We start from the raw sequence: 27,490 nt of genomic DNA, 5'->3' as shown, positions 1-27,490 counted from the left end.
TTTCACCCACTTTTGGATTTGTGCAGAAATCTGGGCTGTTGTTAGACGTTACACACACCTCTATATTTACCACTTTCAAATCTGCTCTCCTCTCACGGATGGGGTCACATGGGTCAAATCTAACAAGTAACCGCCCATGATCTTTTGGTTTTTGGTTTATGATCATTTCAATGTCCTGATGCTGTTCGGTCAGTGTTAGTGTGTGTTTAACAGCATGTAAGACTAACTGCTTGTTTTTCTTGTTTTAGAAACAAAGCTTCACTGACACATCGCAGAGGAGAAGAAAAGAAGAGGAGGAAGTGACATCATTATTTCTACTTCATTCTGTCAGTATGAGGCTGAAGCAGGATGTGAGTCCAGTAGTGGTCGTCATATTCAGATTGGTGGTTTGGCTTTACTCTCTCATCTCGTACCTGCCGTACCTGTTGCTGAGATCGTCCGAACTGCAGTCGTTCTCCGAGTGTTCGCGGAGGGTGAAAGGCCGTTCCCTGAGCGCACACCCGTCGGGACCGTACCGGGATGTCGGAGCGCTGAGGGCGTTGGCAGTGTGCCTACAGCCCGGGGTGAACACACTCGATCGGGTGTTTGAATCAACCGTGAGCCGCTATCCTGACCTCGACTGCCTGGGCACCAGAGAGTTGCTGAGCGAGGAGGAGGAAGGTCAGGAGGATGGAAGAGTCTTCAAGAAGGTGTGTATCGTCTGAAAGTCCATGCTATGCTTTGAAGTACCCCCCCCCCCCCCGTCATTACTCCAGTCTTCAGTGTCACATGATCCTTCAGAAATCAGTATAATATGATGATTTGCTGTTCAGTTATTATCAGTTATTTTTGGGGCTCAATTAAAAATAATTGTTTTTTTTATTATTAATGTTGAAAACTTGAACATTGAAATTCCCTCAGAATTCTTTGACGAATAGAAAGTTCAAGACAAGAACAGCATTTATTTTATTTAAATCTTTTTTTTAACATTGCAAATGTCTTTACTGTCACTTTTGATCAATTTAATGCATCCTTGCTGAATAAAAGCATTAATTGAATAAATTACACTTTAAAATATATTCACATAGACATAGTTCACATAGTTTTCTTAAATTGTAATAATATTTCACAATAATACAGTTTTTACTGTATTTTTGCCTGTGGTCAAATTAATGCAGCCTTGATGAGCAGAAGATAATATAAAATAAAATCTTAATGAATCTAAAGTTTTGACCGATAGTGTGTATTCAAATATTGGATACATTTAATAAACATTATATATTAAAAAATTGGGCCTAAAGTTAATGAGCTGATGTCATAAATGTGATGATTTCTGAATTACATGTTTTGATAACTTTATAAATGGTCTGAGTGAGTTGGACCAATAAGGGAGGTCCGTTTTGTGTTGCGTGGGTGTGTGTGTGTGTGTGTGTGTGTGTGTGTGTCATAATACATTAAACTCTGTTTTCGAAAGCACAGAGAAAATCTTGTTTTCCATGTCATGACCCGTTTAAGTCAAGCAGCCTGTAACAGACGGACCTGCAGCATGTGAATGATCTCTCAGTTCTGATGGTAATCCTATTGTCCAGCGCTGGAGCAGCTCATGTAGTAATACTGCTCTCCTGTGTTGCTGCTGTTACTCAACTAAAGCTGCCAAACATGTGCTGCTGTTGTGCAAGATAAAAAGGGCTTGATTATGCATCCCAAACAACTGCTGCTGGATGTTTCTTTCTGCTGGGTGATTTGCTTTTGTTCTAACATTGTTTAAGAGAGCGCTCTATTTGTACACTATTCTGGTTTGAACATCCAAAACGCAAACCTGAGACCTGATGCACTTTTGGTGCATTTTATTCTTTATTTTATTTTCCATCCTCTTTTGAATTCATCAGGCTGCTTTTATATCTGTATCTTCAAGATGATTATTATGTAAATTACTGGAAATTCTTTGGATGTAAAAATAATGACAACTTCCTATCCTTACAAAGTTTCTGGATTATGAACAGGCATCGATATATATAAATGTTGAAATAGACCGTGGAGGGATTTTTCAAGTTAATTTGTCCTGTGCACATAAAAAAAAAAAAAAAATCATGACAAACTTTACATTTAAATGCTTATAAAGATGCATGGGTATTATATAGCAATACATTACAGGAGAGAGAAAAAATATAATTATACTGTTCTCAATAATAATACTACTTTGTGTTTGTAAAAGTTAAAGTATGTCTACATAGTACATTAATCTTGATCATATCAGAAAACAGATTTTTCTTGCTATTTTGAAGAGTTTGAACTATATATATTTTTTTTTTTATTAAGCAACATTACCCAGATCTTTAATTGTAAAGGTCAGACAAAGGGTTTAAAATGTACAACTATAGGTGCGTCCCCATTCGCTATTCTATGCCTTTTTGTAGTATAAATAGTGTGAGTAGTGTTCACTGTTATAACTTTTTGACAAATTTTTTTAATAAAAGATGTCCTGTGTCATAAATCGATGAATTTTGCTTAAAAACAATGAAAAATGCCCTAATCCCTGTTAGTAAAAAAAAAAAAAAAAAGGTCACCCCCAGATAAAAAATAGGAACAATCATACAACAAATGTTACTAGTTGTGTTTATAAGTAGCACTTCTTAACGTTCTAGAACGGTTTAGAACTTTCTGGAACTTTCTAGAACTGTTTAGAACTTTCTAGAACTGTTTTTCTAGAACAATCCAAATCTTGGTATACATATGCAGAGGAAGCTTTATAAGCAAACAACTCAACTTGATACTTTTTGATATTCGTTTAAGCAGTAATATAATGTGACATAAGCAGTAATGTTTGTTATATGGTTGTTCCCCTTTTTTATCTAGGGTTACCTTTTTTTAAACTTAGAGGAATTAGGGGCTTTTTCATTGTTTTTAAGCAAAAGTTCATCGATGTATGAGACAGGAAATCTTTAATTTGAAAAATAGTCAAAAAGTTATGACCCTAATGGTCACACTGGAAACTCCAAATGGAAATTCCCGGATGAAGTGTGGAATGTTGGACACTTCATGCTCTGAACTGTCACCGTTTTAATTACGTTGCAGAGAGGGGGGAGTTTTCAGACAAAATAACCTTATGAAGGTCATACACCACACAGTGTGTAAGTGTGTGTGCAAAGTGTATAGTGTATAATGTGGGACATAAGTGATGTTATGACTTTAAAAAACCTTGGCTAGTGAACTTTTGGAAAAAGATTAAACAAAATGCTTCTGAAATGTAATGTTGACTATGTATGAACCCTATAAATTCTCCATGACCTAGGCTGTGACTATATAATGAACCAATAGGAGGAGCTGTTGATCTGTACAATTGTAAAGTCTGGTACAGTGGCAGGGGACAAAAAGTTGAAGGACTGAACAGGTGGACTAGTTACCCTTTCATACTCTCTCTGTTTCTCTGCAGGTGATTTTGGGAGAGTATCGCTGGATGTCGTATGATCAGGTGTATAAAGAAGTGAGAGCGTTCGGGAGCGGTTTGGCTTCTCTAGGACAGAGACCTCTGAAAAACATTGCCATCATCTGCGAGACCAGAGAGGAGTGGATCATAGCGGCGCAAGCCTGTTTCATGTACAACTTCCCATGTGAGTCCCACGAACACGTACAAAACAAAAGAACATCTCTTGGGTTCAGCAAAGAGCCTTCTTATCAAGAGCCGGTTTTAGGCTGTTTGGGTTTCTTGAGTTGGTATAGGATTCTTTGTGGATTAAACGTTTTTTTTTAAAGAATCGGCACATACTTTAGATTGTGCAAACTCACTGCAACATGCCTCAAATCTTTTAGAAAATTGCAAATGCATAGAAACACCCAAGCGACTTCCCATAATGCCCTAACATTGTCATCTTCTACAGAAATGACAGAATTTCTAAGCTTTAGTCAATTTTATTTATTTATGCATCATAGAAAACACAGCATGGTACATACATAGGCACGCAATGTGACACTGTTGTTCATGTTAACATATGCACATCTCGACCCGCACATTTATGCTAGTCTACAGACAGATTTGTTTTATATTTGTGTTTATGATACACATGGGGCTAATACAGAGGTTTGTGTGTGTGTTTTGTATGGAGGTCAGATTGTCCTCATTGCACTGCTGTTATATAAACTCGCCATCCTCCCCTCCTCCTCCCCTCCTCCTCCTCCTCCTCTCTTTTCCTTGCCTTCCTTTTTTTCCTCTCACTTTCCCTCTAAAGTGTCTGATGGCGACGTGATTTTTCTCAGGTCTGGGGCCATCCCTAAACACACACTCACACACACTCAAACACAAAAATAAGGATGTCCCCTCAATGACTCACTCAAACACACACTCACTCATTCAAATACACACACACACAAACTCAAATACACACTCACAAACACTCAAACACAAAAATAAGGATGTCCCCTCAAGGACTCACTCGACAAACACACACTCACTCTCACACACACACACAGACACAAACTCAAACACACTGTCACACACACAAATATGTGTGAAAAATATATATATAAATAAAATGCATTATGTGTGTGTGTGTGTATATATATATATATATATATATATATATATATATATATATATATATATATATATATATATATTATATATAATGCAGTAAATTATATATAATGCAGTGTGTGTGTGTGTGTGTATGTATGTATATATATATATATATATATATACAGTATAATACAAATCATTTATAAATTAATATAAATGTATATATTATTTGTTTATTTTATTGTTTTTTGGAGACGTGTTATCATGAGATTTACCCCCTCGTGTCAGTGACATAATGTGTTCACACACACACACACACACACACACAGACTTCTATGTCTCTTTGGCTGACTTCTGCACCCTGGTGTTCCTGTCAACATCAGATGCTCACGTACTTGTTGTCATCCGGCCTACGTGTGTGTGTCTGTGTGTGTCTGTGTGTGTCTGTGTGTGTCTGTGTGTGTCTGTGTGTGTCTGTCTGTGTGTGTGTGTGTCTGTGTGTCTGTGTGTGTGTTTGTGTGTGTGTGTGAGTCACACAGAGAGTAGCTGTGTGTTAATATGTTGCAAACATGAATTGTTTTGTGTGTTTATGTTAGATAATGTGTGTGTGTGTGTGTGTGTGTGTGTGTGTGTGTGTGTGTGTGTGTGTGTGTGTGTGTGTGTGTGTGTGTGTGTGCGCTCTTACACGTTTAAGCTTATTTGCATGTGTGTGCCTGTTGATGTTTCCGTGGTGATCTCTTTTCTGTTTGTGTCTCACGGCTGAAGTGTCGCGCCCTCAGGCAGTGACGCAGACTGATGATGTCACAGAACGCAGCTCACGGACCCCCTATGTTCTCAGTGTGCTTTTGTCAGTGTGTGTTAATGTCTGTGGATGAGCTCAAAAGTAAAGGCACGTGGATTGTTTCATGTATGTTTGTCATGTGCAAAAATGTGCATATATCTATATGAATATTCATATGTGCATGATTAGCTTTGTTTACTGTGTGTGTTAAGTGTTTGTGCATGTGTGTTCTGGCTTGTGCTTGTTTGCCCTCATCCTGAACTTTTCACAGCCATGCGTGCGGCTGCTACTGATAACTGACACAGCTACACAACTGCATGCTCAAACTTAAGGGGAAAGTGTGTGTGTGTGTGTGTGTTTTATATATATGTACAGTGAGAAGTTTTTTAATTAATACAGAAATTAAATAGATTAAAAGTGATGGTAAAGACATTTATAATGTTATAAAAGATTTCAAATAAATCATGTCTCTCTATATACGTTCACAAAACGTCCCCACAAAGATGGTAATATCCAAATTCCAAGGAAAACAGCTTATAAATCATACTAAGTTATGTTTTTTGAAAATGTAAAATTGCAGAAAGTTTTCTATGATGGGTAGGTTTAGGGTTAGTGGATATAATATACGGTTTGTAGTATAAAAATCATGATGTCTCTTTAAAATCCCCATAAAACCTGAAGACCCGTGTGTGTGTGTGTGTGTGTGTGTGTGTGTGTGTGTGTGTGTGTGTGTGTGTGTGTGTGTGTGTGTGTGTGTGTGTGTGTGTGTGTGTGTGTGTGTGTGTGTGTGTGTGTGTGTGTGTGTGTGTGTGTGTGTGTTTTACAGTGGTAACTCTTTACTCTACTCTGGGAGGTCCTGCTATTGCTCATGGACTCAATGAAGCTGAAGTTTCCCACATCATCACCAGCAAAGACCTTCTGGAAACCAAACTCAAGGTGATCAGACACTCTGGACTGCAGTCAAAAACCTGACTAACAAAGCGTTTTATGTAGTAATCTTAACTGGTTTTACTCAGATATGATTTAATATGACTTTAAAAAAAAAAATCTAATGTAACTAAAAATGTTGCTGGCAAAGGATAAAGTAGTTACAGCATCTTCCAGCAGGGGCTAACTAGCCAAACTTTGACCCCTTGGACTTAAAGGAACACTTCACCCATTTGCATTCAACTTTGTATCGTTAGAAACCCAGTCATATTTTTGAATGGTCGTGCATTATTCCCTCATTTTCCCCTGAGACGGGAGAAATACGTATTTCAGTGTTGCAGTTCCTGCTTATCATGATGTAAAAATCGTCATTCTAAGCAGGAAGTCCCATATCTTTGTAGAGGGTTTGAGACTACAAACACCCGTTCCTCATTTTTCCCGAGGGTGGGACCCACTCACGCTACAGACCTATTACAGATCAGTGGGTGGGACTTCACTTGCAGAAACTAAAGGCATATTTCCGCCATCTTGTTTGGAAGCTAAGCTAACAGGCGCTGTCCAGCCAGATGTGAAGTTACGACTTGGGAGTGGCTTGCGGAGCTGTGCAATCTTGTCTTCCATACAAATGCGCCCTAAAGTTCCTTTCTGTCTTTCCTCGGTCAAGAAGGCACCAAAATCTACATTTTATGTTACATTTCGACTACATATATGACCCACTTTCAATAAAGATTAATGTTCCCATGGGTGAAATGCTCCTTTAACTGAGACCGCATGGGTACATCACAGCCTACTTTACATGACCCAACCAAATCCCAATAGATCAATCACATCTCTCCTACTGAATATTATATTTTGTTCTGAAATACATCACATTATGGCAGTTAAATACATGCACTAATGTTTTTGTCTGTCTGTATTTTGACACACAGAACATTTTGCTGGAGGTTCCGAGATTACGACACATCATCGTAGTTGAAGATAAGCTCAACAGCGGCTCTGAATACCCACGAGGCATCAGTGTCCACAGCATGGCGGCTGTGAAGAGACTTGGGGCCCATCCTGAGAATGGTACTAGTGTGTGTGTGTGTGAGTGTGAGGTCATTTTAGGTCATGTGAATGAGAAATCCTCCATCTGTGTCAAATTAAGGCCAGGGTCGAGGGTGTCCCTGACTCTTTCGCTCTGCCGTTTACTTCCTCCGTTATAATTCTCTGTGAAGCCCTCAACAGCTGGTAGTAGTAGTCGTCGTCACACACTGGAGAGTGTGTATGTGTGTGTCGGGTCATGTTTTCTCACACTGCCACAGACTTCACATGACATTGAGCTGATCTTCCTCCTTCGGCTCGACATGACATTCGCTCTGTTCTGTGTCAGCGTTCTAATGCTAAATCACACTGGCCCCTTAAAACACACTCATGCACACACAGATGTACACACTCGATTCCCATGTTCCACATTAAATGGTTCTAAAATCTTGGGACGGCTCAAATGGCACTCTCATTTTGAAAGCTAAAACGTTCTGTTCTGCTACTGACATTTCACCCCCGCTTCCTGTTCTTATCTTATTTCATTCATTCACACATACAACTACATTTTTTACTTGGGTAGTCTTTATCAATATACTTCAAACAACTATAAATTAAAGTTTACAACCTATCCTCCCCTCATATGCAGTGTTATGGGTTATTCACCAAATAATAGTAGTTTCAAACCACAGTGTAGTTTTTATTTGCTAAAACTATTAAAAATCATTTTGATATAAAGCTGAAAAACTTAAACTTTAAAAAAAGGTAGACTAAAATGTATTGAAAAAAAAAAAAAGACCAAAATATAGAAAACATCTCCTTGATTGACATGAGATTGGGTACATTTTTATTTTTGGATAAGCTATTCCTTTCAAGAATCCTTTCTATTATAACTCAAGTATGTTTTTTACCACAAAGTCCATAGAAGCTGGCATGTCATTAACAAACAAACTAATTCCTTTAAAGCAACACTAAGGAACATTTTTTACCTTAAAATAATGTTTCCAAAATCGTATCAGTGGTTCATCAAGTCGTAACAGGGTGAAAGGCACTTCTGGATTCGCTTTGCAGCCCTATATCTGCCATAACCACACTATGCAAGTTTGCCAAACCGGATCGCGTTTCTGTAGTTCGAATGAGACATAAGAAAACTACAAATTTGACTTGCTTTACGTCAAGCTTTACAATAGTCATTATTTAGTTTTTCTTCATTTCTGATGTCGCAATACATCATACTTTCATGAAATCATGCAACATACTCTACCTTGCCTGTGGACATCGTTCATTCCAAAGCCGGTGCTGGATAAACAAATAGCGTGCGTGCGACGGTAGGCTGCGGGCGGCCAAATCATTTCCGACAGCGGTAATGGACAATTCCGCTTCCAACCTGTAGGGGGACCGAAGAGGAAAAGTCCCTTAGTGTTGCTTTAAGAAAAACAGTCAGAATGAAAACTGGCCTGGAAAACTTAATAACATGTGAAATGTCATAGAAATTGCTGTAGTGAATATACATGTTTTTTGTTATTCTCAGATCTGAAATATTGAATTGTCTTGAACTCTCTATAAAATGATTTTTAATCATAATGATTGGAAAATTCATATAAATTCATTAGTCAAAGGGTGCGGAAACTGTATTAATGATATGTTAAAATGGAATAAATTCTGAATAAAACACTGATTTTATTTCGCTGGACAGGTAAAGTAAGGAATTATTGAAATAATCCTCTTACATTTACACACTCAGGAGAGATCAAGGCAAAGCTCTGTGATGTTATAATTAAACACTCAAGAGTACAAAGGTCTCATCTGTGATTTTACAGTTGCACAGTAATGAGATGAAAGCACTGCTCTAATGATGTCACAACAAATAAGCATTGATGAGATCAAAGCCCTGTTCTGTCACAGTACAGCATTCTAAAGCCAGATATAATGCATTCTAATTGGAATGCTAGTGATTAATAGAATAATCCCTTTATATATGTGATCCTGGATCACAAAACCAGTCACGAGTCGCACGGGTATATTTGTGGCAATAGTCAACAATACATTGTATGGGTCAAAATTATCAATTTTTCTTTTATGTCAAAAATCATTAGGATATTAAGTAAAGATCATGTTCCATGAAGATAGTTAGTAAATTTCCTACCGTAAATATATAAAACGTTTATTTTTGTGAGTGAATGCAGCACAATCGCCAACATAAATGGACAACTTTTAAAGGCGATTTTCTCAATGTTTAGATTTTTATGCACCCTCAGATTCCAGATTGTCAAATAGTATCTCGGTCACTATCATAACAAACTATACATCAATGGAAAGCTTATTTATTCAGCTTTCAGATGATGTATACATCTCAATTTAAAAAAATTGACCCATGTGACTGGTTTTGTGGTGCAGGGTCACATATAGAGAATGTAAGTAGACATTTGTAGTAAGTTCTTCTGATGTCTCCACAGCGTCGAGGCAGAGACAGGCTCCGTGTGCCTCTGATGTGGCCGTGATCATGTACACCAGCGGCTCCACTGGAGTGCCTAAAGGAGTCATGATCTCTCACAGTAATATTATTGCCGCAATCACTGGCATGGCAGAGAGGATTCCCAACCTCGGGTATGGAAACAAATCCATGCTAACCTCCCTCGATCTGTCACGTCTTGGCATTAACTGTGCACATGCAGTATTGTGCATTCACTGATGTGTTTATGGATGTCGTATGTTTATCAGTGTTTCCTAGAAAACCAATCGTTCCCTATGGATAAAATAAACAGAGAGTGAGAAAGAGAAAAAACAGTGACAGTTATGGGTCTGTGGGAATTTCTGTGCCATGCACTGCATATTATAGATGTCATGTATATTTTATTGTCCAATTCTACTTTGTGTTTGAAAAAACAAACTGAAAATACAGGAAAAACTGTTTTTGCAACAAACTTTTATGAGGCAAAAGAAAAGAAAAGAATAAACTTTATGGTAACACTTTATAATAAGGTTTAATTTGTTAATGTATTAACTAACATGGACTAACAGTGAGCAATACATATGTTACAGTATTTATTAATCTTCGTTAATGTTTGTTAAAAATCCAGCTGTTCTTGTTCATGTTAGTTCACAGTGCATTAACTAATGTTCACAAATACAACTTGATTTTAATAATGTGTGAGTAAATGTTGAAATTAACATGAACTAAGATTAATAAATGCTGTAGAAGTATTGTTCATTCTTAATTCATGTTAACTATAGTAGTTAACTAATGAAACCTTATTGTAAAGTGTCACCAACTTTCTTATTGTTTGGAAAAAGATATGTCTATATAAAATAATGACCATTTAGATGTAAATGTGGTCCTCCTTTTTCTATTTTAATTAATCTTTGCTGAATAAAAGATGAACAGTAGTGTAGATTTCATAATTATCACGTCTTTAATTGTTTTTATGGCTGTTGGTAAAGTAAAGTAAGGCAAAGTTCAATGTAGTATCAGAAAAAAATCACTTTGTTTTCTGTATATTTCTTATTCTATTTTATTTTTTATACAAGATGTGTAGAACAGGCCTGATGATTAACAGAATAGTATTGCATTCTGACTAACTAGAGACTGTATGTTTAGATATAAAACAAATATTTTCCATTCTCTGGTTTTAAATTTAAAACCTGATGTTTATATTAAACAGACAGTTTTTGTTTTTGCAGTGAGGATGACACATACATTGGCTACCTTCCACTGGCTCATGTGTTAGAGTTGAGCGCTGAGATGGTGTGTTTTGCTCACGGCTGTAGAATCGGCTACTCTTCACCACAAACTCTCTCAGACCAGGTAATAACCTTTTGCTCCTATCGACTCTGAAAGTCAAAACACAGGCCTATGATGTAACTCAGTTCATCAAAGCGCTCTCTGTGATTGGACTCAGGAAATCAGCACAGTGCTCTGTGATGTCACAATCAAGCATTTAAAGTAGAGATGCACCGATATTAAATTACTCAGCCGATACCGATAGCCGATTATTCAGAATGATATCCGCCGACGTCGACACCGATAGTTTGTTTTTTCTTATGGATTAAAAAATCACTCCCAAATAATGCTGCAAACTTATACAGAGAACCCTCTCATTTGGCACACTATAATATTAGAGGTTAAAATTAACAACAGAGATATTATATTCAACTGCTATTTATTTCCAGATATAATATTTACACTCAAATAAAAGCTGAAATGTTTGTATACAACTCAGTTACACATATAAGGTAGTTTTCAAAAGCACTTGTCTTCATGGCAAACCTATTCAAACATAACAGTAAACAAGCTCCTCACTAGGTTTTTTTTTAAAAGTAACTAACAAACGGATGACTTTCCTGAGGTAAATGCAACACAAAGGGATAATATGTTCACAAGCTTCACAAGCAAGTTTTATTGACATCTTTCCACGGTTGAAACACTGATTGAGTGATTACATGAGACATGACACGGATTCCGGTAAGTTGTACTTACCTTCTGATATTCATGCGTGTTTTTCTAGATACAATTTGTATGAAAGTGGAAGAATAGACTCGCACTCAGCGCTGCTGCTTGAACTGAGGCGCTACAGTGATCTGTCACGTCACATTTAAGAGCGTCAAAACGCCATTTATTGTTTGAATTTCGTGATAAAATGGACAGAATTTGAAAGATGACACTTTGATTGTGTTTTGATACTTCTAAAAAGAGAGCTATTTGCGATTATTGGGTGAGAGGTGCGCTACAAATAACGTTCAGTAGCCTATAGGGAAAAACTGCAGATCTGGCAACCCTGGCTTGAACTACGGGTGATTCATAGGGTCAAATAGAGTCTGCTTTTATTGCGTTATTGTCGCATTAACTTGCCTTAAAGGGGTGGTTCAGGATTTTCGACATCGGACCTCATTTTCAAGTGAGCCTGGTTGTTATTCATCAGTGGAGACAGTTTTCAAAAAAATTCATCCAGTCCTTACTTTTGGATAGTTCGCCGGTGCTAGGCTAGCGCGAGTCAACGGTGCACATTAGCCTGCCATTAAAAACAGTTTTACCCACTCCACAGTTCACCAAAAGCAAATAAATGATAACGCCAGACTATCGATGTCAATGTCTGTTGAGAGAATAATGTTAGAAATCAAACTACCCTTTCATCACATTGCATTAGTTATAATTTGTTCCCTGTATTTATAAGCAGTCTACAGCAGCGGCAGAGTTATATTTGGTTACCTAGGAAACCGAGAGAGCCGGTCCACATAACAATCACGCAAGTGTATTGTAAATGTAATGCGATAATTGAGATGCAAGAGTACTTTGATTAGAGTACACTGATCATCGGCTGTTTTTAAACATTTTTAAACAAAATCCACCTTTCCAAGAGCCTGCTCTGATTGGTCAGACGGCCCAGTCTGTTGTAATTGGTCGACCGCTTACAGCCCGTGTCAGAAATTAAATGTCCTTTGTCGACAACACAAACCAAACTCTTTCAGTATCCGCTACAACTACAGTGTTTGAGGGCGGGTCAAAGTAGATGACGTTCATGGCAGCCAATGAAGACCTTAGACTGACATTATTTCTTTCTTTTAGGAGAAAATAACTCCATTTATTGTGCATTCTGATCTTTGAAACTTCGCAGTCCTTTTACATTCACTAACAGCTATATAACACCCTACATTAAAGGTTATCCTAAAAAAAAAAGTATAATAGGAGCAAAATAATGTCACCGGAGAAAGTGCTGAAACGCCAGAATCACGTAATGGAAAAAATGTGCAGCACTGTGGGAGTTTTCTTTGGTTTTGCAAATGGGTTGAGATGAATTAAACTTACAGAGATGTTTCTCTTTTTTTGTTGTTTTCACTTTATAGTCAACCAAGATAAAGAAGGGAAGCAAAGGAGACATTAGTGTCCTGAAGCCCAGTCTAATGGCAGCAGTACCAGTAAGGCTGAAGCTTTCTCTCTGTTTCTCTCTGGGCTTTTGGGGTTTAATGTCAGCGAATGTGATTGTCCAGAATGATTCGCAGCTGTAAACAGAACGTGAGAAAGCCCGGTGTGGATATCCCTCTGACATACACAAACACACACACACACAAGTAGTGACTCACACACTGTAGATACACAATTAATAATGTTTAATTTCAAGATTTTCTTTGCCTGAGGACACTGTAAATGCACACTCACTTACACGCACACACACACACACACACACACACACATACACACTGTCTTGGTGTGGTTGGATATGAGGGTCCCTGTGGACTGATAACGACACAGCACAGCAAACTTCCATAAACAGAGCGGCTGACACGGCTCTCTCAGCAGTGGGAGAACATCCGAATCATAAGGGAGCATTGAAAAAGAAAAAATCATAAGGGGCTTCTCCACCCTCCCATATCACAATGTGAAATGGAAAAATGTCAGCATGAACTCAATTAGAATCTATGTTCCCTTGGTGGTACCAGATGGTAATATTACCATTGTTCTGAATGACCACCATATTCATGTACCATGAAATATTATACTTCAAGTTTTTTTTAAAGATGTGTTCTACTTTTTTGTGGTACTTTTTATCCTCCTCTCTCTGTGAGAAGAGGTCATTGCTTCTGTGCCCACAGTCTAGGGGTCCTTTTGTGATATCATTTCCTGGGTTTTTTTTTGTTTGTTTTTTCACAGAATGGCCTCCTGCATGTTGATTATACCTCAATGACTTTTGTTTGGTGGACAAAAGTTTTTGAAATGTTAAAAACATATTTAATAATGTAATAATAATTTAGCATAAACTATTTTGGTCAGAAAATGATAGACTTTTATATTGTATATTTTATTGTGTATTAAATATGTTAGTACGTATATAATGATTTTCAAGTTTATTACTTTTTTTTCAATATTGATGTCTGGGGGAGGGTTACACAAAGTAGACATTTTGGATTTCAAGCCCCACAAAAAATTATAATTTTAATTCAGAAATGTAAACGTGAGTATCATAAAAGAGGTGTATTCAGGTCATTGCAAGTGTGACATGCATTAACATTTAAAAAAATATATTAATGTCTGGAAACAAACACATTCATGTAATGTCAGAGAGAGATAGAAATCCCTGTCATGTTTCAGTGAGGTCATCAGTTATGTCTGCGGCTCTTATATGCACATATTTTCTCTGTCCGTGTGTGTAGGAGATTATGGATCGAATCTACAAGAATGTAATGCTAAAGGTGGAGGAAATGGGCGCTTTTCAGAGGACTCTGTTTCTACTGGCCTACAACTATAAGATGGAGCAGCTTGCGATGGGATACAGCACTCCACTGTGTGACAAGTACATCAAACACATACACGGATACTCTCATACACACATACAAACTCCCTCCCTAGTGTTGAAGAACATTCTTTACAAGCTGCTCATGATTTAGAGTAGTAAAACTACTGTGTTTCGAAACTTGAACACGTATATTTACATTGTTATAAAACTATACTGAAAAACATGTAACTTGTATAATTGAATCAGTTATTATTTAGCTCAGTGGTTCTCAACTAGTTTGGCCATGATGGGACCCACATTTTCCCATTGTCATCAAGCCGCGACCCACTTTTTTTAGGATACACACACACACACACACACACACACACACACACACTCGTATATATATATATATATACGTATCGTATATTAATACATTTGTAATAAAAACCAAGCAAAATTAACTCACAAAACTTTTTGACACACACGAGTACCATTCTCCTTTACTTAACATACACATAAATTGTAAGAATATGACTAATAATTTATAAATAGTAGGTCTATAAGATAAGCAGTCCCAAAATAGTTTTTGTTAATACAGTAAAGTTTGGTATGAGCCACCACCAGTCACTTAAATATATACAAAATAACGTGAAAATAAAGTGGCATTTTGGGGTTATGGAAACAAGTTACCAAATACACAATACTAACATGAACTTTTACTAAAACATATGGAAACTGCTCCTGATGAATAGAATGAACATCATACTTGAATGCAAATAGTGCGCGCTTTCAAATCCAGTTTCACTTTATTTCGCCGGTCTGGAAGGCGTGTGTCTAACGCTATCCAATCAGACCTCAGGAACCGCCCCAAATGCCGCAATAACCAGACAGAAAAAAATATAAATACGGTATATTTTTTAAAGTCTAGGCGATCATCATTTTCATGATCAATCGTCGCTGTCACGAACGAGTACTCGATCACTATTGCCCATCACTACTTAGAACCACTTTTGGGTCGCGACCCACCGGTTGAGAAACACTGATTTAACTAAATATTTATTTCACCTATTCTTGGAATACTGAGTCAATTTTTTTTAACCGGTTCATTGAAATATCCAAAAAAAACAATCTACCACAATCAATTAGTCTTCTCAATGCTACTCGAAAGAAAGACTGCATTCTGGGATGGTGCATTTGATTATTATTGAATTATCATTGAATAGCAATACTAATTTTAGTAACTCCCCAAAACCGGTTCTCACAGTAACTGACATCCCTCACACACACAGAAACTCGATACATCTTACATGCATGTCCTCAATATACTCTACCATCAAAGCCCAATCTTTCTTCTCTCTCCAGGCTGGTCTTCCGGAAGGTTCGGGCATTGTTAGGTGGACGTTTACGAGTGTTATTGTCAGGCGGGGCACCTCTCTCTGCGGTGACCCAGCGGTTCATGAACATCTGCTTCTGCTGCCCTGTGGGTCAGGGCTACGGCCTCACAGAGACTTGCGGCGCCGGGACCATCAGCCAGCGTGAGATTTACACCTCTACTGTCGGCACTGTTATTTCATGATTTCAAATACTAATACTATTCAAATACTATACTTCAAATACATGTTTTCATAACCTGCACTACTACCTTTAAATGTGTGGGGTCAGTAAGACATTTTGTTAAAAATACATTAATACTTTTATTCAGCAAGGATGCATTTAATTGATCAAAAGCATCAGTAAAGACATTTATAATGTTACGAAAGATTTCTTTTTCAAATAAACGCTGTTCTTTTGAACTTTCTATTCATCAAAGTATCCCAGTTTCAACAATATTAAGCACCACAACTGTTTTCAACATTGATAATAATCAGAAAGTTGCACTATTAACTTAAATGTACTAAACATAACAAAGATACAATGAAGGCAAACGTGTGAGCCAACACAAACAGCACCAGACAAAGAACAGACAGAAATGAGGGCATTATATACCAAGCAAACTCAATTAACAAAACAAGGATCAGGTGTGTGAAATCAGTGTATCAATCAGTAACCATGACAACAGAAGGAAACACAGGATAATTATGCGATACAAACTAAAAAATCCATTAAAAATAATACTGAAACAGAAGAACGTGATAGGAGGAATAAATTACATTTAAAAATATATTCAAATATTACTGTTTTTACTCTTTTTTTTATCAAATAAATGCAGCTTTGGTTAGAGACTTTTTTTTTTTTTTTTTTTACATTTAAATCTTACCAAACCCAAACTTTACGGTATGTAAATATAACTAGTGTTAAAGGCACACAATTATGGATATTGTAACACTTCAATGGGTCATATGATGGAAAATAGACTCTCATACAACGTTGCTATAAAGCTCATGTTTTTACAACTTAAGTAATACGAGCAAAACTACATTGTCTCATTCAAAGCAATAAAACTAGTTGAAAAATGTTCTGTGGTCTGTGGTGCAAAAAATACATGACTGACATCATAAGTGGACCTCAGAGTCCAAACAAATCATGAAATGATCTCTTTAATACGTAAACAGATTCTGCATACTCAAAATAACAGTAATTGTGTATTAATGAGAAAATTATATTTACAAAAGTCCAGCCAAATGAAACTAGGTCTCTAACTCTATATCCTGTTCCCTAAAAACGTTAACATGGACATTTGTGGAAGACGGTTGCCTTGTAAAATGATTGATGGTTGTGTTCCTAAGAGGAATCTATGGTGGAACAGGCAACGCAGCTGGTGACTCCTGAAATATGAGATTTTTTTTTAATCGAAGAAACACATTTAGTCATATGTTATAATGTTTTTTTTCTGCAATGGAAATAATTATATAACTGTGACCTTACAGCCAAAGCACAGATTGTTTTATTTGATCTTGTTGTGTGTGTATGTGTGTGTGTGTAGTTTGGGATTACAGTACAGGACGAGTTGGCGCACCATTGGTTTGCTGTGAAATTCAGCTGAAGGACTGGATAGAGGGTGAGTGTGACACACACACATACACACATTTATCTGCTCTTATAAAAACACTGTCATGGACGTTTACCTATCCATCAAGAGATACGTCTGGTGGTTTGCTACCTCGAGAGAATTATGAGCAATATAACGGCAGAACAAAAGAGAAGGAAGTGGAAAAAAGTATTTATGGTCATTTATGGCCTTGTAAGGAAGACACTTCGAGTGGCTATTTCTGGACAGATCAGCTCAGCTGTGTTCTGTAAATGATACACAGAAACCAAACATTTTATTTGAAAACGCATGGCCAAAACAGGCCAAAATGTTATATAATGGCAGCATTATTAAAGCCATAAGAATGAAAGGCCACGCGTCACAGGGATTAGATGGTTACACTTTTATGCTTTAACACTAAGGCCTCACAAAACATTATATAACGGTATCTAGGCAGTCTTCGCTAGCTTGCAGTATCACTTTGGAGATTTCTGTGTTACCCATTTCCATGATAGCCAAGCGACTTCTCTGATTGGTGGAGGTGGATTTGCCAAAGTTTGTCAGAGTAGTGTGTTCAAATCTTTGATAGACATTCAGTTTGTTTGAGGCGCTTAGTAGCTAGTAAAGTAAATATCCATATGCAGATTAGCACTTGTGAAAAAGAAGTACACTTAATAAATACTTTTTTTTTAAAGTATGCTGAAGTAAATAACATACTTTCAAAGAATATACTTAACTATCATGTACAGTATACTATACTTACTGAATGTACTGTTTTCAGAAACTGCAATGTATTGTTTTTACATGCAACTAACCCTAAACCAGACCCTAATCCTAGTAAGTGCATACATGAAGTTAATTTATTATTACTCAGTACTTAAATGTATAATTACACTGTAACACTGACAGCTTAAAATAAAGCGTAATCGTTTATTGCACTTCAATAAAAAAAAGTATAGTTTAAAAATTATATTAAATGCACTTAGATGAACTAATGTGCTTTTTTACCCACTTAACTTAATTCCATCTTTATATGGAATTTCATAATTATATTGTCTTTAAAATATATGGTTTAAGTGTACTGATGAATGTCTGATTTGACATGTATATATGGTAAACTACCAATATACACTAATGTAATTTCTATTGAAACTTGTGTCATGTTTAAATATACTACAACACAAAACACACTACAGTTTAAATGATAATCAAACACTTTAGATGTGCTTTAGTATGTTAGTCAACACATCAAAATAAGTGTACTTCTTTAAAGCATGACAAAAGATATGAAAAGATAATGATTTAGAGTGTAATCATGTAATTTCACATTATTACAAAGTGCACATTTTAAAAGTATACTCGAGTGTGTTAAGAAACAGTCATGGAAGTGTACTCTCTTCAAGTACACTAAAGTGGCCTTTTATTTGATTAATATTATATTATCTGCAAGTACAGTTTTTAAAAAACGTATACTTTTAATTTTAAGTACTCTACAAGCACACATTCAATACAATTAAGCACACTTCTTTTTCACAAGGATTCATGCACTAGTCGACACACACTTTCTGAAAATTTTCAGTGTTTTAACCATAGACTGGTTTTAAGTTCAAGTCCAAGTTCAAGTTCGTTTATTTCTAAAGCACATTTACTTCCGGTTTTTGGCTGACCAAAGTGCTGTACAATAATCACGACAAGATACATAAAGAACCAACAACATCACTATCAACAGTCAAATATGATGCATTAAAAAATAAATACAAGTAAATTACACATTAAAAGCTAATCCAAACAGATATGTTTTTAGTGCTGATTTAAATTCAGATAAAGTTTTAACTAGACCTGTTCATGGAAACCGCCCCTAAATTGGCTAGAAAAACTGTGATCGGTCCCTTTATTTGTCAGTCAGATGGTCTCTTCCTGTGTAAGTGGGCTGTTCTTGGCCAAAATAAGCTGCAATGTGGACTAAACTTATGTCGATTTGTCAAACGTTTGGCTACACAAGACTAAAATAACATTGGCTTTTGGCTAAACAACCTCTGAACCCTTGGTAGGTCTTTCTTCAGTTTCGCTCAGGAGATTTTTAAAGATACTTCTATTTCTTGAATTCTTCTGTTGCGCTTTATACAGTTTAGTCTGTTTTCCCATCCCTCTTTTTTGTCATCATAATGCATCATGTATGTGTGTATCCAGGTGGCTATCGCAGCACAGACCGGCCCTGTCCGCGAGGAGAGATTCTGGTCGGTGGGCCAAACGTAACAATGGGCTACTACAAGAACAAAGACAAGAACCGTGAGGACTTCTTCGTGGATAAGAAAGGCCAGCGCTGGTTCTGCACTGGAGACATCGGAGAGTTTCATGGAGATGGCTGTCTGAAGATTATCGGTAAGAGAGCGACAAAGAGAGATTATCCAGAACATCATAAAGATTGTTTTGGCAGGAGTGAGCGAATGGAAATCCCATCTGTTTTGCGATAAAACGCTTTAGTCCTGTTCTTCCTGTAAATGACACATCTCACTGTCAACATATTCCCATATAGGCAGTGATAAGAACTCAAAGAAAGCAGGATACACTCCACAAGGGAGAGAAAGGAGAACTTCCTGTAGTTCACTTATCATATCAGATGAAATCTGCTTAATATTTGCATGTGTGTGTGTGTGTGTGTGTGTGTATTAAGACCGTAAGAAAGACCTGGTGAAGCTTCAAGCTGGAGAATATGTGTCTCTGGGAAAAGTGGAGGCCGTCCTGAAAAGCTGCCCACTCGTCGACAACATCTGTGCCTATGCCAGCAGGTGCCAACACAAAGTACAACCTGTACCGCACTAATAAAAACACATGTGTTACAGTACCAACAAATGCCTTAGAAATGTATCTGGTTCTTCTGCAGTTACAATCATTCATAGACTCTAAAAGGGAAATCTCATGAATCATGAAAATCTGACTTTTTCCGTGTTTAAGTGCTATAATCGGGTCCCCGGTGCATCTACCAACCCAGAAAACGTGAAAAGTGACAACCCAGTAAACTTTGTTTTGGTAAGCCTTTCTCTGCAAGCATGTCAAAAAATAAGCCGATCAGATTTTGGTAGGAAGGGGATCTTGTTATAATATTACCGCCCCTTATTCCGCAAGTTTCCACCCACGGCGCCGCCATTTGGTTTTCGGAAGCGACAACAGTGTAACCAGTTCTAACGCAATGGCAAAACTTCGAGCAAAGCATGCAAACTGTTCTGTCGTTGCCGCACAGATGAGCACTGGACACTATTTGACCAAAAAATGTCACATATTATGTCACATAATGTCTTATTAAGACCTCAGGGAACTGTGTCAACTTGTGTAAAAGTTAAACATGACGATACATGAGATGAATCAATGTAACTCCACAACAACTACATAAATGTATCCACTAACCATTCAGAAACGTCCAGGTGCGCTCCGCTACTGGTTATTTCTGAGATTTTGGATGAGATTCGCGTGTTTTGTTATTGCCGTTATCCGAAGCTCGTGTAAAGGATCGGTCGTCTTCTGAACGGAGACGAGGAGCGGCAGCTCATTTGCATTTAAAGGGACACACACAAAAACAGCACGTTTTTGCTCACACCCAAAAAGGGGCAAATTTGACTAGTTATAATAAATGATCTGGGGGGTATTTTGAGTTGAAATTTCACAGACACATTCTGAGGACACCATAGATTTATATTACATCTTGTGAAAAGGGGCATAATATGGCACCTTTAAGCATTTGCCTTTAAATCCATTTAAAGCCAAACAGCGACTTTTTTTGTCCAGGCAGTGTATGTAGTGGCAGCCACACAGCAAGCACACTGGCATCACCAGTATTTTAATACGAATTCTGTAATCATGTCAAGTCACTTTTACTGATAAAGCACTTTTATAAAATATAGATTGATTCAAAGCAGCTTCACAGTGATGAATAGGAAAATTATGATCAATTATTCTGTAGTAAAGCAGCTCTAAAAAAGACAATAGTGTTGATTCAGTTCAGTAGCTGTATAAAGTTCATCAAGTATGATATTAGTTCATAATCCTTATAAGGAGCTCTACAGACAATAGTGTCATTATTCACTTTGAGTCAGTTCAGTGTTGATTAAATTCGGTTCAGTAATAATTACGATATTACAACATTCCACAATTATTTAATTCATGTATTATGCAACTGTTAAATAGACCCACTGTACCTGAAAAGCTGAAAGCACAGTTCAGTCATTTGTATATATTTTTTTTATATTGTATTTGTCCTATTGTTGTTGTTAATTAATACGAAATAAAATAAAAATAACTATATTGTGATATATATATATATATATATATCAATTACTTGAAATAAAATGACTCTTATGAAATCATATCGCCCAACCCTAATTAAAACACTTTGACACTTTGATAGTCAACACTCCTGAATACACCCACAAATAATTTTAGTCCCTCCTCTTCCTGTTTTCCAGTGACGAGTCGTACGTGATTGCCTTTGTGGTGCCCAATAAGAAGCAGCTCCTGGCGCTGGCCGAGAGGAAGCGTATCAGAGGTTTGTGGGAGGAGCTCTGTAACAACCCTGTCATCGTGGAGGAGGTGCTTAAAGTCATCACAGAAGCGGCACTGACAGGTGAATGGGTCCCTGGCATACTATCATACTAGTACTGAGAACAGGCACGCTCAACTCCCAAACCATTTATGGGTGCGAGTTATAAAGAAGTTATCATACTACTCATACTATTTCTGTAGCATGTATACTGTGCACAGAATGCAAGTTTGTCTAAGAATGCACTAGAGCTGCATGATTAATTGTTAAAAGATCGCGATTTCGATTCAAACTCCCATGCAAACTTATTCCTATATGACAACGATTCTCTTGTCTATTAAACCTTTTTTTTTTTTTTTTTATCTCACCAGAACATTCAAACTCTGCAAAGTAATCACAATATAGCAAATTACCTTTTGAAAGTAACTTGGCGCTTCCAAATAACGATTGTATCATTACATCATTACACCAGTAGGTGGCGACAAGTGACTGTTAAAAATATGTATTTGTCATTGAATCATTCAAGATTCGTTCAAAAATGCTGATTCATCCAGTAATGAAACAAGTGAAATATTTATGACTGAGTCATTGAATCATTCATTCAAACCAATTTTTTTAATAAGTATTTCAAATGAATTAAACATTTTTAAATATACAGCAGCAAATAACATTTTGTCAGAACCTCTAGTAAATTATATGTTATTTTGTTTAATTGTCTGTTCAGAATCGTGATCTCTATCTGAAGGGGGGAAAAAAATCGGGATTCTGAATTTATCCAGAATCGTTCAGCTCTAGAATGCACCAGTAATATAATATTGGCCCCAATCATGTAATTTTAAAATGTTACTTTTATAGATCAGGGCTTCCCAACAGAGAGTTCGTGAGGTGATTACAAAGCTAATAATTAATTAATCAAATGTAAAATCAAAATAAATAAATGGGCCTGCACAATAATCACTATGATCCACTGTATTCAGCCTCTCACAGTAAATGCAGGGAACTACTGGGAGTTTAACGTTCATTTGGGAACACAACATGCTCTAGATTAGTTTATTAAGACATTTGCATAATTTCCTGCATTTTTGTGGACAGAAGTTTACAGCATTTCAGGAGCTAGAGGATTTGACCATTTTAAAGTAAAGAATTTAATATACAGTATAAATATTAGTGTTGTAGTGTCAATAAAATTATTATAATTATTAAATAATATTTATTACAATTGTAATTTACAAACGACTGAGTCCGTTCCATTCCGTGCTGATCCGATCCAAATTAAGTAAATATTTCACATCTAAGGGTGTCACATTTCACCCTGCTATAGATTAATGTTTATATCCTGCACAGTCATTTGTTGTGCTTCTTGTTTTACCACTTAGTTTAGCTGTGCTTATGATTCATTTCCTGTTCCTGTGTATTTAACAGCCCAGTTAGAAAGATTTGAGATTCCTCGGAAGATCTGCTTGAGCATTGAGCCCTGGACTCCAGAGACCGGCCTGGTTACAGACGCTTTTAAACTCAAGCGAACGGAGCTAAAAACTCACTACCAGGACGACATTGAGAGGATGTATGGTGCCAAGTAGAAGCAAAACCACTGCTGATTCCAGACAAAAGCGGTGGACAAGAGGGCCAGAAAAAGTAACTTATCACACTATAGCAAACTCCAATCAGGATGGAGATTTCCCATGGATGTTACAGACATGTGAACATAATCATTTGGAAATGTTTCATACAGTTGATTGATCAGTATGATATTTCTGATGTCCAGTAAACACAAACACTCACAACCAGCAATACTCAAAGCTGCCAAAAGTAATGCCAGACTTCCTCCAGACTTAAGCTCACGCGCACTCTCCAACCCCCCCCCCCCCCCCCCCCCCCTCAACGACATATCAGCAAATCAGAACGTGTGAAATAATTGACATGCAAACATGTTACAATTACATATAGTACACCCACAAAATCCATTTATAATCAGATTGATTGCTCATATCCTTCCTGTAAACACCTCGATCAATCCGAATGAGCTCGATCTGAATGACTTTTCGATTGGATTGAAAGGTGTGGTTTAGACCTGAAGTAATCCATGCGTTTTACATCATACAAACGTGCATATGTTATTTCATGATACTAAATATATGCAAAAAAAAAAAAACTCTTCTGACATATACGTCAACTTTCTTTTTAGATATCTTCTGGAGACATTATCGCATTTAGACATCTTCTGGCTTTCTCCGGTTATATACATGGTGACTAAGCACTGTGTTTTGCTCTCAATACATGTAACTCAGATGCAAAGTAATATGTGAATTGGATTGCAAAATTTAGGATTCACATTGAATTAGTGCTTAATGTGCGATTTCTCAGGACATTTTATGCATGTTACCCCCCCCACCCCCCACCCCCCATGAATCAAAAGACATGGTTTTCTAAGCTTACTTTTTCATTGAAACCTTCAGTTTCTTGTAGATAGACAAATGCTGATGCAAACGTTGGAATGGTTTCATTAGGATGTCTAAACACATCAGGAAATCTTAAAGTCATTATTTGCTTTTTCAATCTTTCCATAATTTGGAGACTGTGTGCATATTAACCAACGATCTGGAAAATCCAACATCTTTAAGCTTATTTTAAATTATTGTTATTGTCAATAATCAGATTTATTTAAATATTAGAGCATGCTCATTGGAGAGTATCAAATCACTAAACCGTTTCTGCTCATTGGATGATTCTGATTTATGTGCAAGGATTGGAATGTTCCTATTGGATGACTGTATATCCTGCTGGACAGGATAATAGATCTAGTATAATTCTTCTAATATAAACCATTCAGCCGTGTCCATTAAACATTTTAAACTGAATTGATTCATTTCAAGGAGGTTTTCCTCTATTTGTCTATAAAGACACTGACATGTGCTCGAGTTGTTTCAGAGCGTGTTGAACTGTTTCGTTTAGAAATAAATAAATCTAAGATACCAGCTGAGGCTTGCTGCAAATGGAGTTGTTAAATTCTTGTACGTATACCTCATAGAGGACGTCCTGGCATTTTGGATGTCCCTGCAATGTCTTTTTGCTTGCCATGTTTCTCTGATTGTTGCACTGCATCATGGGTAATGTTGTTTTACTCCCCTGTTAAACTTGATTATTTAAACAAATAAGTTGAAATAATACAAATGGGTGGCTTCAACAGAATTATACCATCAACAAACAACCTCAGAACTCACAGTAGGGCTTCCTTTAAAGGTTTACACATTATTGTTAACAATCTATTTCCCTATGGAGGAAACAAATGAAGGGGGAAAAAATTAGTTTTTTCTTCCAGAACCTGACAGTGGTACTCTAAAAAGCGTGAAAAGCTAATTTTCCTGGTATAATAGACCTTCTTGGTTTATGATAACAGTTTTGTTATTCGTAGCTGATCTTTGATGAGTAGAAGAGCTCCCTGCTGCTTCTTTCTCTCTGCTTGTTAACTGAACTCATTTTGATCCCTGTGGAAGCAGCTGTCGCACGATCTCTCTCCTTTCGTTATTACTTTGTCCCTGATAACAGCCCGTTTTGAACTAAAATGAAATCAGTCATTGACATTGAAATATCAGGTCAAAAGTTAGTCATTTATTTTGTAATTTGTCTTGAAATTGATCCTGTGAACTTGAGATAATGGAATGAAGGGCTTTCCTGTGGGAAAAAAAAAACTTCACCATACAGTACGTAGAATGTGTCTTAAGACAAATTAAGTGAACATAGAGCAAGTTATTATATATTTGGTTTGAGTGGATGTTGCCATGTCCCTGAAATATTACAAGGGCCTCATAATTTTCATGTTGCTAATCAAACACGTTTACTTGTGCATATTGTTTGTTAACTGGTAATCAATTTTATAGGCTTTCTCTTCTACTTTCCATCCTCTTCAGGTAGTATTAGCGATAGAGGTGATGAATTATGTGATGTTTTGTGGTATCAGTTGGTTTGTGTTACTCTAAAAACATTCAAAACAAACTTCAGGTTAAAACTGCAGTCTGTAGTTTTTCCTCTTTGTCGCCATCTCTGTTCGAAATCTGCCATTGCAGTTATTCGTGGAATTATCAACTTTACGTGGGGTTGTGCCTCGGCACGGCACAGCGCGGATGAATCCAATGTTTTGAGGAGAATGTGCGTCAATCACCGCGCTGGTGGTGTGGATCCTGGCATTCGCAATCACAGATTCTACTTTTTGGAAGTATGACCAACATAATAATTTTCACCGGAAAATGTCGTCTGAACAAGTAACATCCACTTTTGTTCTGACCAACTAATGTTAAGGGGAAAAAAGCATTGCAGTAAATCGTTCTGATTAAATCTAACACTCGCTTATCATATCATGTCAAACCATGCAATTATACTTTGTTCTCAAATTGTTAATGTTAACAACATCAGCACTGCGTGACTACATTTAATGCCCTCCCGATATTTATCCTTGTTTTCGCATTGGCCGGTTGCAGTCTCTTTTTTTCTCCGAAGTCTTTAGCGTTTGTTCGGGTGAATCTCCTGGTGATTGTCGTTTGAACCTTTCTGGATCCGCCATCAAATTGACAAGTTTAATTATATCAAGTCCTGTGAGAAAAGGCTATAAATCTCCACCTCCAACATCCTCACACTCATAGCCTACTAGCCGAGACTCTTCTTTATGTGTACAGATGTGACGTAATGACGCAAAGACATGCTTGAATTTCCCGTGGAAATCCACCAGTACCACTGGAATTAAATACATTATTACAAGCTAACCATTTTGAATCGAGCTAAGGCAAGCAGATAGTGTTGAACACTGGCTGGTTATGTACTTGCTCAAATTTATTTGGGATCATTTTTAACCCAAAAAAGCTACGGACTGCAGCTTTAAAAGAAAATACCTCAATCCATCACTGAGCAATGACTAACTCCATTGTGTAAATTATCAGGTTATACTTAATCAAGTTGAAGTGTCTGATCTTGACCATGTCTAAAGGTCTGCTATCCCCTTTTATAGAAATACTTCCATAAATGACAACACACTCGTGTTCATTACAGATCTGCAGAGTACAAAACTCCCTATAGCGACTTATGATTGGAAAAAGTCCATGTAGCTGAAAGAACTGAGTGTTATAATGCTGTTGTGTCTGTAATGTGGTCTCAGACAGGGAACTGCCCTAGAACTGCTGATTTGATCAGATTCTTCATGCACTTTGCGTCAGTTCTCTGTTACTCGATCCTAATTGACAGGTGTGGTCAGGCTTTGGTTTGCATATTCTGGCTCCAGTTTTCTGCAGCCATGCCACGCTACGCTTGCCCATGATGCATCACTGCCAGACAGATGAGGTTGGCACTGATTCTTTCACTGTTGACGTAAACCAGACCAGGACACCCTTGAAAACTACGTCAGTGGGGTTGTACGGTACAGCTTAAACTTCAAATGCATGCTTGGCATTAGTCCCAGTGTGCATTTGATTAATGTTACCTTGAATTTTTATAGTAATGCTTGTTAATGTAACCCTTTACAATAAGGTCTCATTAGTTAATGCATTAGCTAACATGAACTAACAAG

The 27,490-nt window shown here is 37.0% G+C and overlaps 1 protein-coding gene across 3 annotated transcripts in view; it reads left to right on the top strand.

The window, feature by feature from the left end:
* acsl3a (acyl-CoA synthetase long chain family member 3a) overlaps positions 1-24,914 on the top strand; it is a 32,176-nt gene extending 7,262 nt beyond the window's left edge. The window contains exons 2-15 of one of the 3 annotated variants that reach the window (XM_082180005.1): positions 249-689; positions 3,413-3,590; positions 6,100-6,209; positions 7,130-7,268; positions 9,680-9,830; positions 10,905-11,028; positions 13,065-13,136; positions 14,370-14,509; positions 15,797-15,969; positions 17,358-17,432; positions 19,593-19,784; positions 20,077-20,191; positions 21,863-22,020; positions 23,359-24,914. In XM_082180005.1, coding sequence (XP_082036131.1) covers positions 249-689; positions 3,413-3,590; positions 6,100-6,209; positions 7,130-7,268; positions 9,680-9,830; positions 10,905-11,028; positions 13,065-13,136; positions 14,370-14,509; positions 15,797-15,969; positions 17,358-17,432; positions 19,593-19,784; positions 20,077-20,191; positions 21,863-22,020; positions 23,359-23,516 — 2,226 coding nt within the window. In that variant the 3' untranslated portion in view covers positions 23,517-24,914. Of the gene's footprint in view, positions 1-248; positions 690-3,412; positions 3,591-6,099; positions 6,210-7,129; positions 7,269-9,679; positions 9,831-10,904; positions 11,029-13,064; positions 13,137-14,369; positions 14,510-15,796; positions 15,970-17,357; positions 17,433-19,592; positions 19,785-20,076; positions 20,205-20,357; positions 20,433-21,862; positions 22,021-23,358 lie in introns of those variants that run through there. The other 2 variants (XM_082180007.1, XM_082180006.1) reach the window with 2 other exon arrangements.
* Positions 24,915-27,490: the final 2,576 nt, after the last annotated feature.

Source organism: Leuciscus leuciscus (assembly GCF_965113295.1).
Source record: "Leuciscus leuciscus genome assembly, chromosome: 9".
Classification (NCBI taxonomy): domain Eukaryota; kingdom Metazoa; phylum Chordata; class Actinopteri; order Cypriniformes; family Leuciscidae; genus Leuciscus; species Leuciscus leuciscus.
The sequence above is the reverse complement of the archived record's forward strand: the minus strand, read 5'-3'. Positions and strand labels throughout refer to the sequence as shown.